Genomic DNA, 20,361 nt, shown 5'->3' on the forward strand with positions numbered 1-20,361 from the left:
GGAAAGAGCAAGCTTCCTGTGGAGGAGCAGAATCCTTAGTTAGTGTTGGGGAGTGGTCAAGAACAGCTTAGCCAAGGAGGCCCAGGGCGAGATATGAGTTGGAGGGGTATCAGGGAAGCACTTGGGATGGGACACACATTCTAGGAGGAAGGACCAATATGTACAAGGTCCCTTCTGTTACAGGAGGCCTGGTCACAGCTATCACTTCCTCTTGTTTAAACCTGAACCTTTATGCAGGGGATGAATTAAGACTCATCATTTGTAAACCCCAAGAGCAGAGCCCTTATGTTTGGTGCATAATGGGTGCTTAGGAAATGAGGTCAGTGGGGGTTTTAAACAAGTTCCTAGGCCCCCAAGTCAGTGCTGGTCTGAGTTGGCCTCTGAATCCTAAAGGCTATGATTTCCCCAAAAAGAGCATTGCAGCCTGTGAGCTCTTGACCCTCCTGCCTCTGGCCATGTGCACAGGTTCCAAAAGACCAAGCTGGTACTCTCCTGCCTCTGGCCATGTGCACAGGTTCCAAAAGACCACGCTGGAACTCTCTTACTACCACTGGCATACCTACCATACAGAGGACATCCTGAGCATGGCCAAGTATCAGAACCAGTTCATTGGGACTTCTTCCTACAATGGGGACATCCTCCTCTGGAATGTCAGCATGCTGAAGCCCATCTTGAATTTCAATGCCTCCCAGAGCCCCTTGCCTTTACAGCCGAAGAAGGTACAGTGCCCTGCACTTTTCTTGTTTCCCAGGCGCCTCTCACTCCCATCACAGTCTCCGTTCACTTTTGTCTGGGCTATGGGCCAGAATCAGGGAGGGCAGAGAGAGCAACCTGGAAGCAGAGGGAATGATGGAGACTTATACTGGGGTGGGGTGTGTAAGTAAATTTGTTGCAACTCTGTGGGTTTGGTCCCAGGTTTGGCACCAAAATGTGAGTTTTGTAACTCTGGGGAAAGGTGTCCTGACTCCCTCGGGAGTCAGGCAACACCTTGAGCTGCTTAGGACAGCTCTGGCAGCTGGAACTGCAAAGAGGCAGCCCAATCCTAGAGGGCGAGGTATCCCAGACACCTCAAGCTGCTCAGGGCAGCTCTGCCTTGGAGGTGTCCCAGACACCTGGAGCTGCTTAGGACTGCTCTAATGGCTGGAACTGCAAAGAAGCAGCCCAATCCTGGAAGGGAAATTTTCTGACTGCTCGGGAGAGTCAGGCCTGGAACTGCTTCAGCAGGGAAGGGTATCCTGACTGTTCGGGAGAGTCAGAGTATACCTGGTGTGATGGGGATGCTCTGCTCACAGGATATAACACTCCTGCTCCTCTTCTGGAGAGCTGCTACAGCTAAGCTTTGCTCAGCCCCCACTTAAGGGGGCTTCCTAGCAGAGCTCTGCTTCTCTGGCCTAAGAAATTGCAGAAATGTAGCAGTCTTCTCTGGCACAGGAGAAAAGTGTTGCTTTTCAGCTCTTTCAGCTCCTCCTTGCTCTGTCCACTGAGGGATGTCTCAGCAAGGATATTCTCTATGCCAGTGAATGAAGATCTTCACACCCAGAACTCTTTTGAGAAAGAGATTTATTTGGGAAGGAGGAATCCAGGAGAGTAGCTGTCTCTACCAGGGTGGAGAGAACAGCCTACAACTGACCAGGCAGGGTGGTTTATATAGGATGTCTTGGGGGTGGAGTCAACCAGTGATTGGTTAGTTTTTTTTTCTGCCCAGGGATTGGCCAGTTTTGTGGGCTAAGGACAGAGATAACCCTGATTTCAGGGCCAAACTGTGTTTCTTTCACTGGCCTTTCTTGGCTTTTTGATATTGATTCTAAGGCCAGGGCACATTTCTTTCACTGACTCTGATTCTAGGGACCAAGAGTGTTATTTTGGCACTAGTTTCAGAGTTAGGGCATGTTTCCTTGGTTAATTACTCTGGCTCAGGTCCCAAACCCAGGCTGTGTTTCTTTGCCTGGTCCTGGGCCCCAGGGCCAGGATTCTACTGTTGTGCTCTGTGATTGGTTGGTTTCACAAGTCACTTGGCCAGGGGCAGAGATGGCTCTGATTTGAGCCAAACTATGTTTCTTTCACTGGCCAAGTGATTGAGCCATCTTTCCCTAGTTCTGGGCTCCAGGGTCAGGATGAGTTTCTGTAGCCAGCCCCTTTTCCCTACAGGGTGGCTAGGATAGTGGGTGGGAGCTCCTTTGAGCATCTTCATGTGACAGAAAACAGAGGCATGAAGGGGTTAGACACCTTTCTCAGGGCATACAACCAAGAAGGGGTAGATCCAGACCATGACAGTCAGACTCCAGGGCCTGGTGGTGCTACACTGTCCTTTTCAATGGATTATTTCCTCCTTGAAGATGTCCCACTGTTAGCTTTTCACTGCTGTAACCAATCACCTGACAGAAGCAACTGAAAACAGGAAGACGTACCTTGGCTCACAGTTTCGGAGATTCTAAGCCTGCCATGGCAGGAGGGCCAGGTCAGCCAGAGTAGCCCATATCAGGGTGACTAGGAAGCAGAGAAAGGGAGGCCAGAGAAATAGGCTTCCTCTTTTGTTCCAGCTGGGCCCACATTCAGGGTGGGTCTTTCTTCCTTGAGAACACCTTCACAGACACAACCAGATAGATACAGCTTTGCTCTTCTAGGCGCTTCCCAATCCCAGCAGGTTGGCAGTAGGTCCTGCCCACAACCTCACCATTTGAGCAACAATGTCATACAAGGTTCTCCAGGCTCGTGGCAGGGACGTAAGAAACATGCAGTCTCTAAATTGCTACATAGAGCTGGATTGCTAGAGGTCACCTCCACAAGTGGGTAGAGGTCACTTCTTTGTAGGTGTGCTGAAGGGTGGAAGTTCCTGCAGACCTCAGGGACTCTAGTAGGTACTACACACTCCAAAACAGCTCAATGTTTTATCTATTTTGTACTGTGGCCTTACCCAAGATTGAAAGTATCTAAGTAAATATTTGGAAACCACTGTCCATTTTTTTCACATGGGGAGACCGAGTTCCTCTCAGGAGCTGTGTCCTGCCTAGGGTATTAGTAGTAGGCCCAGGGGTAGGTTTATAAGCTTTGGTCTGAGAACTCTCAAGGTATAAGGTTTCTGAGAAGCAATGCTGGGTTCCCTGGAGGGTTGGTGACTTGGGCACTGGGCTTAGGAGGGTCTGAGTGTCCCACTTGTGGAGGGGTTTCTGGAATTGCCCTCTCTCTCTGCACAGGTGACAGATGTACAGGAATGTGTAGCCAGAACCCAAGTCTCCTCAGGTAAAAGTGAGCAGAAGTGGGCACACAAGCCTTCCAGAAACTTAACTAGTTTTTCTGGGAGTCGGAGGTTGATGTCAGCTCCCCCAGTGATGAAACGCCGGAGAGACACGGATCAAGAGAGGCACCTATCTGAGCAGGTAGGAGTGAGAACATCCCTCCTGCACCAGTTGTCCAGCTCACCCCTCCAGACCATATCTGAGAGTTGAAAGCTTATGAATAGAACCTATAGGAAACAAAGTTCTAGAAGCCTAAATTGGATGTTAGAGCATGGGCTATAGCTCCAGTTTTTAAGATGGAGCCTCCTGGCCCCAGCCCTGGCCCTGGCCCAGGAGTGAGCTGTTCAGGGCATCAAGTGCCACCTCTCCAAAGCCTAAGCTGTAAATGCAGAAGGACAAGATGCAGTAAGATGGTCTTCACCTCCATGCCCTGAAGGTCCAGGATTTGACAGCTCTTGTTTTTAGGATGTGGGAAGGGAGCAGGGTCTGAAGGAGGGTAACTGACCTTGGGCTTGCAGGTATAATGACAGCACCCCAATACTGAGTACAAGGAGACTCTCAGAGTGCAGGGGCGGAGGGGTGGAGGAAGTAATCCAGTTGCTTCTGCAGCTGAGTTCTAGATTTCTGAGACCTGAGGCTTGAGTGAGAGGCCCCAGTGTTTCCCAATTCCCAGGCGTGGGGCAGCATTGGCCAGCTCCAGCTCCAGACATGGGGCAATGTAGGCCAGCTTGAGCAGGGTCTGCTGTGAGATTCCAGCTTCCAGCCCAGTGAGGTACGATGTTCTGTGAGGTGCTTATACATCATGGCACTGTGAGATTCAGGCACTTTAAGCTTCTGTGAGATGAATATACTTAACTGTAAGACACTGGGCCATCTTTGATCAGTTTAGGCCTTTGCACTCCAGTCTTTAGAAGAATGATTCTTAGGCCCTTTTAGCCTCACTTCTAGGACAAAAGAAGGGTCTACCCTAAAGGCAACTCAAGTCTCTACCCTACAGAGCAAAATGGCTAGTCACAAAATAGAAACCTCTCAGTCTCAGAGTGTTCTCAGGCCCAGCCAGATACCCCATTGGCCTTTTTTCCAGGTTGGGGTCCCTATCACTGATTTTTTCATCCCCTATCCCTGATCTCTGTGGTCTGTAGGAGAGGGGATGCCAATGTAGTTACCAAGCGGCCATTTTTTATTTTTAGGAACCTTTGAGTTCTCACAAATCCAGATTGTCTAACACGCCACTCAATAAACCATCGTTTCACAAAGATTCTCAAAAGAAAAAGGAGGAATTCTGGAGGAAGATGCTGCTGCAGTCGAGCTTTTCAGTGGAGAAGGTGGGCTGTGCTCAGTGGGGGAGTGGGCACCTGGGCTGGGCAGGGCTGGGTGTGCCATGGGCCTGGTGAATTTGAATTCCAGAGCAGCTTGCTAGAGCCTGGGCAGGGGTGGGACTGGGAGAGAAGTGGCTTTTCTAGAACCCACGGTTAGAAGTCTCTCTCTTTGGCTGGGATGGTGTTTTGTCGTGTGTAACAGAATTTCTTTTTTTTGAAAAGCACCAACCAGTGTCCAAATCATGTCACATAGACTTCTTAGTTATGAAGGCCCAGCCTAGCTTACCAGCTTAGGCTTGTTTCTGGCTAGTTCTCTTTAACTTAACGTGTTTTTCTTAATTTTCCTTTTGCTTTGGGGCTTTTTACCTTTCTCACTCTCTCTCTCTCTCTCCTCCCTCCTTCCCTCCCTCCCTCCCTTCCTCCCTCCCTCCCTCCCTCCCTCCCTCCCTCCCTCCCTCCCTCCCTCCCTCCGTCTGTCTGTCCGTCTGTCTGTCTTACTGCCCTTCTTCCTCCAGTGGCTGACTGGCTGGTGTCTGCCTGGCTTCTTGATCTGGTTTTGTCCTCTCTTTCCCTTGTTCTCTCCTCCTCCTCCTCCTCTCTTGTCCAGATTTCTCCCCCTACTTATTCTCTCTGCCCACCAGCCCCACCTATCCTTTCTCTGCCTGGCTATTGGCCATCCAGCTCTTTATTAGACTAATCAGGTGCCTTAGGCAGGCAAGGTGAAACAGCAACACATCTTTACAGAATTAAAGAAATGCACACAAACAAATGTAACACATCTTTACGTCATTAACAAAGGCAGCAGAAACAAATATAATACATCTTTACACAGTTAAAGTAATATTCTGCAACATAAACAAATGTAACACATCTTTACACAGTTAAATATTCCACAACAATAGTGGGGTGCAAGTTGGGTTGGTTAATCTCTGCCCATTTCTTCCTCCTGTCCCCTCTCTGTCCTGGACCTCTCACAATGATACTCTTCCAGTTTCTGAAGACCTACATCTGGCTGTGATGTGGAACTGTAAGCTGGAATTAACCCTTTCCTCCTCATGTTGCTTTTGGTCATAGTGTTTTTTTTTTTTTTCCTTTGAAACAGGGTTTCTCTGTGTAGCTTTGCACCTTTCCTGGATCTCCCTCTCCAGACCAGGCTGGCCTCAAACTCACAAAGATCCACCTGCCTCTGCCTCCGAGTGCTGGGATTAAAGGTGTGCACCACCACTGCCCGGCTGGTCATAGTGTTTTATCACAGCAACAGAGATCCTAATTCAGACACCTATGTACCAAGCTGGCATTGAACTCATATAGCAGAGGATGACCCCGAACTTCAGATCCCGCTGCTTCTATCTCTCAAGTGCTGGGATTAAAGGTTTTTGCCACCACTTGGCTTATGCTGTGCTGAGGATCGAACCTAGGGTTTCAGGCATGCTTGGTAGGCACTTTGCCAACTGAACTACATTCCCAGTCCTAGACCATTAACCTTTTAAAAATTTAATATAATTTAATTTTTATTACTGTGTATATGCTTGTCTGCATGTTTATATGTACACATGCATACAGGTGGCCACAGAGGCCAGACATGTGTCCTGGACCCCCTAAGAATTGAGTTTTAGTGGTTTCGAACTGTCCTGGTTTTTTCTGCAAGGGCCATAGGAAGACCTTTAGCCTCTTGTGGTTGGAAACTTGTTGGAGCACTGAACTGAGGGAGCCTGGGATTACAATGTCAACCCAGCAGTTCCTCTACAATGAAAGGGGGCTATGTTTGGGGTTCGAGGGGCCAGAGCCAGATTACAACAGGCATCATGTTGGTTATCCATGCCTCTTAATCATATGCATCCTGCCTGGTCCTGCCCAAAGCCATCCTCTTGACAGTGCACACCCTCACTGCCAGCTGCACATCTAGTGCTGTGCCCTAGCTTGGCTCACAGTGGTTGGCATGTTGCCACAGGCCTGCACTCTCCCTTCTGGCTATTCTGCTGCCCCAGTGCTGGCAGTGAGGTAGGGGAAGGAGTCCTGTTTCCCCAAATTCAGAAGTGAGACACCTTTGTGGTGTGGAGGGTGGTGAGTCCTGTCTGACATCCTTTTACAGCCTCCATGGTCACCCACATCCATGTGCGGGCCACACACATATAAATACATATAGCCTCCATGGTCACCCACATTCATGTGCATGCCACACACATATAAATACATACAGCCTCCATGGTCACCCATATCCATGTGTGGGCCATACACATATAAATACATATATAAAATAAATCTTTAAAAAACATCCTATAAAAACAGCACAGGCATGCTGAATTTCCTTTCTTTGAAATTCTCTCCTATGCCTATATGCTGTATATACACAAAGACGTGGTTTTGTCTTGAAAACCAAACTAAGAGTTTGAAATTGTAGTTCAGTATTTTTTTTTTTAATATAGCAGTATCCAATGGATAACATTTTCTGTCAGAACTCATATCTTTATCTACTTCATTCATTCTTTTTACTAGTTTTGTGCAGGGACTATCTAGGTTTTTGTTTTGTTTCGTTTCTGCCTGAAACTTAATATAATTTGAGAGTCATCTTTTAAGGAAAGTAACACACCAGGTCTGGCAGTGCAGGCTTATCATAATCTCTTTGCCACTTCCATGATATGGTTAGGGTTGTGGATATGAGCGAAGGAACAACCAGAGGAAGAGTCCAGAGCAGAGAGAGGAGGAAGCAGCAGACTGGACCTGGCCAGGGCTAGGGAGTGAGAGAGTGGGAGAGAGTAGTGGACATAGCAAGATAGCAGGAGGTGAAAAATAGAGGAGAGGAGGTGAGAGTAATGGGTAGGCAGAGGATGGTGAGAATAGCCAGGTTATAGGAAGAATGAGTATCTGGGGGAGGGGAGCCCATGAACTGGAGGGATTTTTAGGGTAGAGGAGGGCATGAGAAAGGCTAGGATGCTGGCATGGACTTTGAAATGTGTAACAGGTGCTTGTGATACTGAGGGAGTCTGGAGGCAGCATGGGCTTTGCTACGCTGATAAGTGCCACAGGTAGCCAGCCACATGTCCCTTCTGCCAGAAGTAAGGGAAATGACCCCTTTTAGCAGATGGAAACTTGTTTCACAATTTCCTGAGGAATGCTGGCTTTTATCTAATCACCAGAAATCCTCCTATAGTTCAGTTTGAGCTCATTTTTGTATATTTGGATTGCCCGTGAGACCCATCATTCCAGCCTTGTTGATGATAAGGTACAACACAGCCTCTTCTATAACTGCTTCTCAGCTGGGAAGGCCATTGTGGTGGTACAGGAAGGCTGGAATGTGGGTTCAAAGTCAGGGAGGGGGTAGGAGCTAGAGGCCCAAGGGAGACCAAGGAATAGATTTGGTGTCAGCCCCTGGAGTGTGGGAGCCCATTTTCAGGTTCCTCGTGGCTTTACCCAGCAGGTCTGCATAGAGAGGATGATTGGACCCCGGGCCTAAGTGCAGGTGTCTGAGATGGTCTTCACTTGGCTGTGCTGGGGGGAGGTCTTTTGCTCTACCCCCTTGGCATTTCTATAAATGCCTTAGGGCAGAGACAATCAGGGCTTGTTGGAATGTTTCAGGCCCTCTCAAGGCTATCCTTTATTTTCTATCTGTTTATTTCCACAACCTAAATCCTTCTATCTAATATTTCCTGCTGCTCACACTCAAGAAAACCCTGGGGGAACTGTGGAGTTGGTGGGTAAACGCTCTGCACTGGAGGCCATAGTTTGTAAGCAAGTTCTCTTTCACGTCAGCTTTCAGCAAGTTCAGGGCTTTCCAGTTCTGCAGGACCACTTGGGGATAATGAGGTGTAGGGCATTTTGGAGCAGTTTGCAGGGTTGCAGTTGATTCCTAGATGGTATCTGTCAGCTGAGTGGAAACCTGCTGGGGCAGATATAGACGAGGGACAGAAGGTAAAGTTAAGGAGCTTAGGGGAAAATATCGTGGATGTACCTTTGAAAATCCCAGGCCTGTGGTCCTGGTAGTTGGAGGGGTTTCGAAGAGGTCCCAAGACCAGGGAAAGGAAAGAGCCCACCCTCAGGGAGAAGAAGTAGGCAGGAAAGCTGAAGCTGTTGGCTGACAGGAGCGCTTATCAGTCAAGGGATTCCAGAGTCTGTTTGACCTGGGACAGATGGATCCAAATCTTGAGTCCCTGAAGTTTACATGAATTTTTCTGAAGTTTACAAAAAGAGATAAAAGTTCTAGATATGTTACCATGACCACCATCTGTAGTCTACACTGAAACTCTCATACAAAAAGCAGCTAGCATGTGTTTGTAAACAGCCGGAGTAGACTCACACCTTTGAGCCGAGCAAAACAAAGCCTGAGAAATTGCCAGCAGGTCTGGATATATATAAGAAATATATAAAGGGAAATAAAAAATTTTCAAGTCTGTGACTATGATAGTAGCCAGTGCTTTACCAAAGTTAGATTAATAGCTTATCAGAAACTCACTGATTAATGTATTAAAACTTTGAAGTCTTATCCTCATATGCAATATCTCTAAATATCATTTTTTGTTTGTTTATTTATTTATTTTTAAATTACACTCATGATATTCATTACTTACACTCACGATAATAATCACATTTGTGGTATTCACAGATTACATTCGCAGTATTCATTCAATTATATATATATATATATACACATGTATATATATATTTATATATATATATACACATGTATATATATTTATATATAAATATAAATATATATATTTAAATTTTAAATGTCGAATGTCATTTCTTGAAGGGGGTAGGAGGTTAAATACAGGCTTACAGCACAATGGGAGGACCCCGGAGGGCAGAAGTTCGCTACTGATGTTTTACAATCTTGCATCTAAGCTGTTAATGCCCGTTATTCAGGATACACAGACAAGGAACTTCCCTTAAGCATACAGACAGGTGGAAGCTGGCAGGGAATTAGCATTGGGAGGATATCAAGGTCAAGGTCCACAAGCAAGGCAACAGTTACCCAAAACAGGGGCCAGGGCCCTGCAGGTCCCCCTTTTATTAAAAAATGAGCTTCTGACTTAGGTTGCATGAGACATCAGCAGGTCACCTTACCCGTCATGGAGTTGCCTGCCCAGGCCACACAGGTGCTCTGTCTTAGGTTGGTGAGTGCCCCCCAGGTATTACCCGTCTCTGAACACTCATTATCATACCAGCTCAATTGTATGTGAGCTGCATGGTTAATTGCTGCCAAAGATCTCAAAGTGGCACTGGGCTTGCAATCTGTGTGTTCGATACAGAAAAGACCAACAGAGGTCCTATCTTATCCATAGCCAGTAGGCTAAAGGCAACCGAGCCATTCCCTTCCTTAACGAGCCATACTATACGTAGGAGTCCTTGTAAGATAGTATCCCCAAAGCAACTGGAACTTGAGTTTATAAATTTTTAATTTTCAAAGCCATTCGAGATGTATATAACTACTGAATTAAATTTATCATGCCCAATAGAATGAAAGATTAACTAACTGTGGTAGCTACTTTTGTTGCCAGGGTCTCCACTGTGCTAGCTGTAGTAAGCAATTATGAAATGGTAATCTCAGAAACAGTAGCAGCGGTGTGTGCCATTGTTATAACATCAACAGTGGCAGCAGCAATGTCAAATTCTCTTCTGGATTGTGTGGGCATCCACTGGCATGGATACAACTCCAGGAACACAAACCGCCAAGGCCCATTTTTCTTGATACCAGCATGACTTTAGCTGGCAGCTCTTCTGGAGAATCCAATCTCATGGCTACGGTTCCTAGGCTTACATTAATGCTTGCCAAAGCTGGCCATATTGGGCTCTCAGTCTCCATTAGCATCAGAAGGGTAGATTTTTTTCATGAAGGCCCATTAGGTCTCTGTCATGTTGGGGTTCAGCAGCAGCCACAGGGCGTGTTCAGTGCTCAGGAATCCAAAGAGGAACCTCATTGTCTTGAGAAAAGACATAAGCCAAACTCCGGGGCCACACGAACACTAGATCGTGTTTCCTCCACGTGCTAGTAGAAAGATCCTTCCATCGCTCCAGAGGGTGATTTGCAACAGGAGCCCTCCAGTGCTTATCTGCATTGGATCCTCCAGCAGAATCCGCCGATAAACTCCAGCAGAATCCACCGATAAAAAAATTTAAAATATATAAAACAAGGGAAAGAATAGAATGTGGAGAGGAATGATGAGTCCCTAGTTCTCCCTTTTTTTAACTTTAGTAAAATGTTTGTTTAATATTTCAAATTTTTCTTTATTTTTTATTGTTTAAAATTAATTAATTAATTTATTTTTCTATTATCAGCTTGATAGAGTATGTATTCTTATCTTAATAGTGAGATGTTTCATTGAGGTTTGCTCAGTAATTGAGTAAAACCAAAATTTATTATTAGCCACAGTTGTCCTAAGGACCTCCATGCTATATATATATAGCCTCCAGGTTCTGTGTGTTATAGTCTGATTGTTCTTTATTTTATATCTAGAATCCACTTATGAGTGAGTACATACCATGACTGTCTTTCTGGGTTTGGGTTACCTCACTCAGGATGATTTTTTCTAGTTCCATCCATTTGCCTGCAAATTTCATGCTTTCATTGTTTTTCTCTGCTGAGTAGTACTCCAATGTACCACATTTTTCATCCATTCTTCAGTTGACGGGCATCTAGGTTGTTTCCAGGTTCTGGCTATTACAAATAGTGCTGCTATGAACATAGCTTAGCATGTATCTTTATGTTATGAATCAGCAATCAGCATTCCTTGGGTATATGTCCAAGAGTGGGATGGCTGGGTCTTGAGGTAGTTCGATTCCTAATTTTCTGAGAATCTGCCAAACTGATTTCCACAGTGGTTGTACAAGCTTGCATTCCCACCAACAGTGGAGGAGTGTTCCCTTTGCTCCACATCCTCTCCAACATTGACTGTCATTGATGTTTTTGATCATAGCTATTCTGACAAGTGTAAGGTGGTATTTCAGAGTCATTTTGATTTGCATTTCTCTGATGATTAAGGATGTTGAGCATTTCTTTAAATGTCTTTCAGCCATTTGTGATTCTTGTTTTGTGAATTCTCTGTTTAGCTCTTTAGCCCCTTTTTTAATTGGACTGTTTAGTATTTTGATGTCTAGTTTCTTGAGTTCTTTATATACTGTGGAGATCAATCCTCTGTCAGATGTGGGGTTGGTGAAGATCTTTTCCTATTCTGTTGGCTGTCTTTTTGTCTTATTGACGGTGTTTTTCGCCCTGCAAAAGCTTCTCAATTTTGAGAGGTCCCATTTATTAATTGTTGTGCTCAGGGTCTGTGCTGTTGGTGTTATATCTAAATCTCATTTTTGCAAGTCTTAAATCATTTCCTCAGACCTTTATAACTTGCATACATTTTATTTTTAAATGACTTATTTATTTTTATTTTTTCCTGAGCATTGTTGTTGTGTCTGTGTGAGGGTGTTGGATCCCCTGGAACTGGAGTTATAGATAATTGTGAGCTGCCATGTGGGTGCTGGGAATTGAACCTGGGTACTCTGAAAGAACAGCCAGTGCTCTTACCTGCTGAGTCACCTCTCTGTCCCTGAACTTGCATAAACCTTAAATTTTTTCTTTTCCTTTCATCTGGAGACAGCCAGTCATCTCCCATGAGGTGTAGGTGCCTGACTATGGAGCACAGTTATTGAAAACGTACAGATCTGGCACTTTGAATAACGTTTCAGGATATAAAATCAGCATTAAAAATTCAGTAGTGGATTGATGAGATGACTTACTGGATAAAATCACTCCCTGTGCAAAATTATTGGCCTTTTTTTTTTTTAGTTAGTTCCCCAAATCTAGGGAGGAAGGAGACAACCAACTCCAGAAAGTTGTCCTCTGACCTCCACATGTGTGTGGTGGCATGCATGCACCATACTCATACATATTACACAAACATATGAATAAAATTCAAAACTATTCTCAGTAGCACATGTGCATGCACACATATCAATAAGAAATTTCCTAAGAAATAAATTAAGAAAAATATCTAATTTACTGTAGCTTCAAAAATTATCTAGGAATAAATTTAAGAAAGGAAGTGAGGGACTTCTACAATTGTTTTTAACCTAATTTAATTGGAAAGTTAATACTATTTACATTTTTATTGACTTTTATTTTCTTATTAATGTGTATGCATTTGTGTGAATGTATGCTTCTTGTGTGTATGCCTGCACAGGCCAGGAAAGGTGTCTTCCTGATCCCCTGGAGCTAGAGTTACAGACAGCTCTGAGCCACCTGATGTAGATGCTGGGAACTGAGCTTGGGAAGAACAGTAAGTGCTCTTAGCTGCTGAGCCATCTCTTCAGCCCAAGACTATTTACACTTAGGGTCATTATTATTATTATTTTTTAAAATTTATTTTATTTATTTTATTTGTTTTTTTTAAAGCCAAATTTGAGGCAAGCTTTAATTAAATACTGGCCATGTGGATGGGAAATGGCCAGGTCCATACCCAGGTTCCTGGGAAATGGTGGGGTCATTATTATTATTGAGAGGGTTTTGTTGGTCCTGGCAACTTTGTTGGTCATTCTCCCTGTTTGTTCAATTGCTGTTTTTTTTCATGTCTTAACTTTGCACCTAGTGAGTTTCCTTAGGGTTGTGTACAGAAGCAGAGGTGAGTCTGCTTACAGGACACCCTGCCAGGGGCTACACCACTGAAGAAAATGCCTTCCTCCTTCCAGAAAACTATTTTCCATTCATCGTTTGCTCAGTATTTTCATGATAAAAGGATGTCAATTTTTTTTCAGGTGCTTTTTCTAAATCAATGTGTAACGAATCATGTGAGATGAGTGTGTGTTTTCTCCTTCCTCTGTTAATGTAAAATTTGATTTATTGTCTAAATTTAGGTCCTCGTATATGCATGTGATCTACCACTGAGCTGTACCCCAGTATGCTGGTTGGTTTTTTTTGACTGTGGAATTATCCTTCAATTTCAGGGATAAATCTCATCTGGTCATGGTATATTACCCTTTTAACATGCTGCTGAATTTAGTTTGCTAATATTTTGTCAAGGGTTCTTTTTTTTCCCCATCAGTGTTTACTAAAGCTATCTGGTTGTAGCTTTCTTGTGGAGTTTTGTCTGGTGTTGGTATCGGAGTAATACTGGCTTCATAGAGTGCATTTGGAAACGCTCCTGCCTCTTCTTCTCCAGCCTTCTCATTCTCATCCTCTTCTTCTGTGAGGTTTGAGAAGGGCTGGTATTGCTAATTCCTTAAATGTTCGATAGAATTCACCATTGCCCTCAGATTCAGGGTCTAAAGGATTTCTGTTTCTTTTGATCCTGGCACCTGAATCAATGGGAAGAGGGCTGAACATCTTGTTTAGGACTTCCATGATAAACAGGATACTCAAGACTTTTGGCACTGGTCAGTAAATAACCTCACACCCATAGACATGCAAGAAACCTCAATTTCACTCAATGGGTTATCTCTTTCTGTCGTCCCCTCCCCCCCCCCCCCCCCCCCCCCCCCCCGCGGCATTTCTCTATGTAGCTCTGGCTGGCCTGCCTCTGCCTCCCGAGAGTGTGTGCCATCACACCTGGCTTCAGTGGGCTGTCTTAAAAAAATATAAAAGTAGGAGGGAGGTGTGTCGGGAAGTAGAAGGGGTCCAGAAGGAGTGGGGGGAGCATAAGAGAGAGGAATTGGGGTGTGTATGAATGTGATCAAAATGCACTATATTCATGTATGAAATTGTCAAAGAATAAATAAACCACTTTTAATAAAAAGGCCAGCTTAGAATAGGAATAGTAATTACCTTCTTTTAGAAACTAAATCTTTTTTTTTTTTTTTTTTGAGATAGGGTCTCACTATATAGCTCAGACTGTCCTGGAACTCACTATATAGACCAGGCTGACCTCAAACTCACAGAGATCTACCTGTCTCTGCCTCCCGAGTGCTGGGATTAAAGGGATGTGCCACCATGCCCAGCTAGAAACTAATTCTTAATTAGGTTTGTCCGTAGAAGACTTAATAAAGTTTCCACTATAGTAAGATGATATTGCTAGTTTCTAAAGTAGGTTAAAAAGTTCAAGGTGCTGGGCTGGTGGGATGGCCCAGTGGGCAAACGTGCTTGTCCTCTGACCTTCACATGGACATTTTGCTGTAAATGCATTTAAGAGAGAAAGAGTTATTTCTCCATGTCACATTGAGAGAGTAATAGGACTTGGAAAGCTTGAGATGAGTGAGGCAAACTTATGTGTCTTTTTTTCATTTAAACATTTGCTGGTCACATACTGTGGTATCAGGAGCCACTGTAGATACCGAGGGCAGTGATTCACAGCAACAACAAGATACCATTCCCTGCCTTAATAGCTCAAATACCTCACAGACCACTGTGTTGTTCCTCAATTCGTGCCAGGAAGCAAGGAGCCTCTTGGGAGACTGGGGCACCGTTTGGGTGTAGTGACTTGTCTGGATCCATTAACAATGTGTGCCAATGGCCATACAAAGCCACTGCTGAGCCAGGCCCACCTCTCTTGTGCAGATCATTTTTTTGCAGACCAGGCCTCGCCTGCCACACACAGCTGCCATGCTGAGCAGCTGCATTGACGGCTTTATCTACGCCTGGTCTGTCCACGGGAATGGAGGTCTGCTGGGAAAGTTCACCGTGGACCCTGAAGAGGATGAGAATGTTCTTGTGGGTGCCATGGCCACCGATGAAAACGACTGGATCCTCATCACAGGGGATAGTAAAGGAAAGATCAAGGTGAGGAAGGACTGGAGCCACCCCAGCTTCTGGCCATCCCTGTGCTGCATGCGGCCCTTGGCTACCTCCTGCTCCCATTGGGTACTGACTGGTTTCACTGGAGGAGGTAGGGGGGGCAAGATAGCTTATTTAGGAGTCTCCTGATCTGCCATGGTCAGTGAAATGAATCAGGGCTTGTTGCAAAGCTCCCTCCAAGCTCCCCTCACCAGTGGATCCTATTATCCATCCTTGTCACCCCACAACTGCCACACCTGCCAGCCATGTGTCTCATCTGTCAACAGCTGTCTCATAGCTGACTCTGTAAGACATGAGGCACGAGTGCCTTGTCCATCTAAGCTCCTCAAAGCCCCTCTGCCTGCTAACCAAGGGGGTCTGGCTTAGAAGACCCTGTGGCCCCTCTGTTGTGAGTAGTTATTTACCTCAGAGGTGTAAGAATGAACCACTCCCAAAGCTCAGAGGAACAGTGTGGGAAGAACCCACAGCATGCTCTGGGGTTGGGGCCAGGGACACTAACTCACACTTTGTACCTAGGTCTGGGACATCAAAGATTACTGCTTCTATGTTGGCCAGAGACTCCAATCCAGTGGGATCAAGATCTCCACTGAAACAAAGAATAAGTTCCGGTTCTTAATTCCTAAACAACTCCAGGCCTGCTCCCTGAACTACATCCCCCAGAAGGAGACGGAGGTAGGAAGATGGCAGGAGGGTTGCTTGGGGAAGTTCCACTAAGGAGATAGGACTGTGGTTTTCTGTGAACATCATGAGTCTTCACGCTCCCTTCATGATGTCGGGCCTATGTGGAAAAATCTGTCAGTCAGATGTCATCATCACCACCGGTGACAAGGGCCAAGTATGCTCACAGGTCGTCACTGCACATGTATACACAGATACGTGCTCACCATCCCCTCCCCACATGTTGATCTTTGCAGTGAGGACCCTAGAGTCCTGACTTTAAAATTGAAATATTATATACTCTTTTGAGTAGTCAACACTTTTACATGATTCAGAGGACTTGGTGTTTTGCCCCAGGGCCTCACAAAAATCAAGTGTTGTTCCTTTAGTTACCAAGAAAAAAAATAAATGGGAGCAACAGAGTGACGTCACTACATCATCACTAGGATGACTGAAACCTAAAGGCACAAGCCAAAGTCTGCAGGGATACAGACCAAGTGGAACAGCCGCTGGGGGCAGGCACTGGCAATTAGTAGAGTCTCTTTGGGGGATTATTTGACAATAGCTACCTAACCTGAGTGTGTATGCCCTTCCGCCTGGCAGCTCCAGTCTAGGTTTTCATCCAGAAGGGCACGTAAAACATAGGAAGAAGGCTGAGAGAATTACCATTGATAATGGCTCCACACTGGAATCATCCACACACTCATCAGCCTGGGCTGGAGCTACACTGTGGATTTCATACACAGAGCAGTAACTGATCACATCTACTCAAAATCAGTCATTTTTGAGAAAATTAAGCCAAGTCAGACCCCGAAGTGTGTACACTGTGTATGTTTGTTCTGTTTATATGAAGCATTAACAGTAGAAAAAAATGAGCCTGCCTCCTGTCAGAAGTGATAACTCTTGCTTGGGTGGGGAATGGCTGGGAGAAATCTTGAGGTGGTGTCAGGGCTGACAGTATTATGACTCATTATGTGGGTCTGATTATATGCTCATGTTTAGTTTGTATATACATGTTTAAATACATTTATTATACATACAGCTTTTTTTATGTGTGCATTATACATATATGAAAGTTTTAAAAGTGCCCAGGCAACTTGTGAGGCACAATTCTTCCCTGAAGTGGCCACTGTGAGTGGTTTCTGGCTATTCTGGTGTTGGTTGATGTGAGTGTGCACTGACATGAGTGTGCACTGATGTGAGTGTACACGTGGACAGTAATTTTTACCTGAAGGTGTGGCAGCACTTCTCTTGCTGTTCTCACTCCAGAATGCATTTTGGGAATCTTTCTAGAGCTGTATAGTAAGCCACAGGCTATGCTATTAACAAATTCCTTTCAAGGGGAAGATGGCTTTTTCTTAATCTTAAAAGTGAATCTTAGTAGTGAGTGCTATTTCACATGTGTGTTAGTTAGTGTGTCTGAAGGATACATTCCCAAAAGTGGGGTACTAGGCCAAAGGGTTCCATATATTTGCAATTTTATTATCCATCTTGCAATCATAATTATTTTGAGATCTAGCTGTGTATCCCAAGCTGGCCTTCAAGTCACCATCCTCCTGCCTCGGCCTCGTAGTTTTGGGTTTACATGGCTGCATGGCATGTGGTTGCTTTATGTACCTTTTGGCTCTCTGAGAAAGTATATTATGCTCAGATAACTAGTTTTAGCATGAAGAAATTGCACTGTACCCATGTCTGCTGGGAAGTGGCCCCTCACGGAGTCAGTACATGAGGAGCATCTGATGTTAACACAAAACAACCAGGAAATTTGGGGCACCATGAAAAGACCAAACCTAAGAATAATAGGGATAGAAGAAGGAGAAGAATACCAGCTCAAAGGCACAGAAAATATGTTCAACAAAATCATAGAAGAAAGCTTTCCCAACCTAAAGAAGGAAATGCCTATGAAGATACAAGAAGCTTTTGATCCAAATAGACTGGATCAAAAAAAAGTCTCCTCTCTACATAATAATCAAACCACTAAACATACAGAATAAAGAAAAAAATATTAAGAGCTACAAAAGAAAAAGGCCAAGTAACATATAAAGGCAGACCCATCAGAATAACACCTGACTTCTCAATGGAGACTCTGAAAGCCAGAAGGCCCTGGACAGATGTTATGCAGACACTAAGAGACCATGGATGCCAACCTAGACTATTATAATCAGCAAAACTTTCAATCACCACAGATGGAGTAAACAAAATGTTCCATGATAAAACGAGATTTAAACAATACCTATCCACAAATCCAGCCCTATAGAAAACACTAGAAGGAAAAATCCAACCTAAGGAAGTTAGATACACCCATGAAAACACAGGCAATAGATAGTCTCACACCAACAAATATCAGAGAAGGGAAACACACAACACTACCACCAAAAAAAACAAAAAAACAAAAAAACAGGAATTAACAATCACTGGTCATTAATATCCATTAATATCAATAGTCTCAATTATCCTATAAAAAGACACAGGTTAACAGAATGGATATGGAAACAGGATCCATCCTTCTGCTGCATGCAAGAAACACACCTCAACTTCAAAGACAGACACTAACTCAGAGTAAAAGGCTGGGGAAAGACTTTCCAATCAAATGGACTCAAGAAGCAAGCTGGTGTAGCAATCCTAATATCTAATAAAATAGATTTTAAACTGAAATCAATTGGAAGAGATCGGGAAGGACATTACATATTTATCACAGGGAAAATCCACCAAGATGAAGTCTCAACTCTGAACATTTATGCCCCAAATACAAGGGCACCCATATTTGTAAAACAACAACAACAACAACAACAACAACAACAACAACAACAACAACAACATTACTAAAGCTTAAATCACACATCAAACCCCATACACTAGTAGTGGGAGTCTTCAACACCCCACTCTCACCATGGATAGGTCTGCCAGACAGAAACTTAACAGAAAAATAAGGGAACTAACAGACATTATGAGTCAAGTGGACTTAATAGATATCTCTAAAACATTCCACTCTAACACAAAAGAATATACTTTCTCAGCACCCCATGGAACTTTCTCTAAATTTGACCACATGCAAATCTCAACAGCTACAAAAAAATTGGAATAACCTTCTGTATATTATTGGACCACCATGGCTTAAAGTTAGACTTCAACAACAACAAAAATTACAGAAAGCCTGCAATCACATGGAAACTGAATAATGTCCAACTGAATCACCAATGGGTCAAGGAAGAAATAAAGAAAGAAATTCCGGGCGTTGGTGGCGCACGCCTTTAATACCAGCACTCGGGAGGCAGAGCCAGGCGGATCTCTGTGAGTTTGAGGCCATCCTGGGCTACCAAGTGAGCTCCAGGAAAGGCGCAAAGCTACACAGAGAAACCCTGTCCTGAAAAAACCAAAAAAAAAAAAAAAAAGAAAAAAAAGAAAGAAAGAAAGAAATTAAAGACTTCCTAGAGATCAATGAAAATGAATATACCACATACCCAAACATATGGGATACTATGAAAGCAGTGCTAAAAGGAAAATTCATAGCACTAAATGCTCACATAAAGAAGATGGAGAAATCTCACACTAGTGACTTAACAGCACACCTGAAAGCTCTAGAACAAAAAGAAGCAAACTCACCCAGGAGGAATAGATGCCAGGAAATAATCAAATTGAGGGCTGAAATCAATAAAATAGAAACAGAATACAAAGAATTAATGAAACAAAGAGTTGGTTCTTTGAGAAAATCAACAAGATAGACAAGCTTTTATCCAAATTAACCAAAAGGCAGAGAGAGAGAGAGAGAGAGAGAGAGAATCCAAATTGACAAAATCATAAATGAAAAGGGAGATATAACAACAGACAATGAGGAAATCCAGAGAATTATCAGGTCATACTTCAAAAACCTGTACTCCACAAAATTGGAAAATCTGAAAGAAAAGGACAATTTTCTGGATAGGTACCACATACCAAAGTTAAATAAAGACTAGATAAACTATTTAAATAGACCAACAACCCTTAAGGGATTAAAAACAGTCATTAAAAGTTTCCCAATCAAAAAAAGCCCAGGACCAGATGGTTTCAGTGTAGAATTCTACCAGATTTTCAAAGAAGAGCTAATACCAATACTCTTCAAATTGTTCTGCACAATAGAAACAGAAGGAACACTACCAAACTCTTTTTATGAGGCTACAGTTACCCTGATACCCAAACCACACAAAGATGCAACAAAGAAAGAGAATTACAGACCAATCTCCTGTAGATGTAACCAACCATCTTATTAAATAAGAAACACAGAACCAATGTAAAAGAGAAAGCCAAGAGATCAGAGCTCAGAGCTAAAATCTTACCCTTCCTCCTGCTGTTCCCTGGGGGTCAGAGCTATTAGAGCCATAGAAAGAGCATGGCGGTGGTGGCACATGCCTTTAATCCCATAGATCTCTGTGTGTTCAGGGATACAGCCAGCATTGGAGAC

The 20,361-nt window shown here is 43.9% G+C and overlaps 1 protein-coding gene across 9 annotated transcripts in view; it reads left to right on the forward strand.

Moving 5' to 3' along the window:
- The window catches only part of Efcab8 (EF-hand calcium binding domain 8), a 75,342-nt gene that overhangs the window by 41,122 nt on the left and 13,859 nt on the right, over positions 1 to 20,361 (forward strand). For all 9 annotated transcript variants that reach the window (XR_013050883.1, XM_076570903.1, XM_076570907.1 and 6 more), the window contains exons 20-24: positions 515 to 719; positions 3,195 to 3,377; positions 4,427 to 4,561; positions 15,030 to 15,251; positions 15,783 to 15,938. Coding sequence is in view for 8 of the 9 variants with exons in the window: in XM_076570903.1 (XP_076427018.1) it covers positions 515 to 719; positions 3,195 to 3,377; positions 4,427 to 4,561; positions 15,030 to 15,251; positions 15,783 to 15,938 (901 nt within the window). In the remaining variant the exon portion in view is untranslated. The remainder of the gene's footprint in view (positions 1 to 514; positions 720 to 3,194; positions 3,378 to 4,426; positions 4,562 to 15,029; positions 15,252 to 15,782; positions 15,939 to 20,361) is intronic.

Source organism: Peromyscus maniculatus, chromosome 4, assembly GCF_049852395.1.
Source record: "Peromyscus maniculatus bairdii isolate BWxNUB_F1_BW_parent chromosome 4, HU_Pman_BW_mat_3.1, whole genome shotgun sequence".
NCBI classification, from domain to species: domain Eukaryota; kingdom Metazoa; phylum Chordata; class Mammalia; order Rodentia; family Cricetidae; genus Peromyscus; species Peromyscus maniculatus.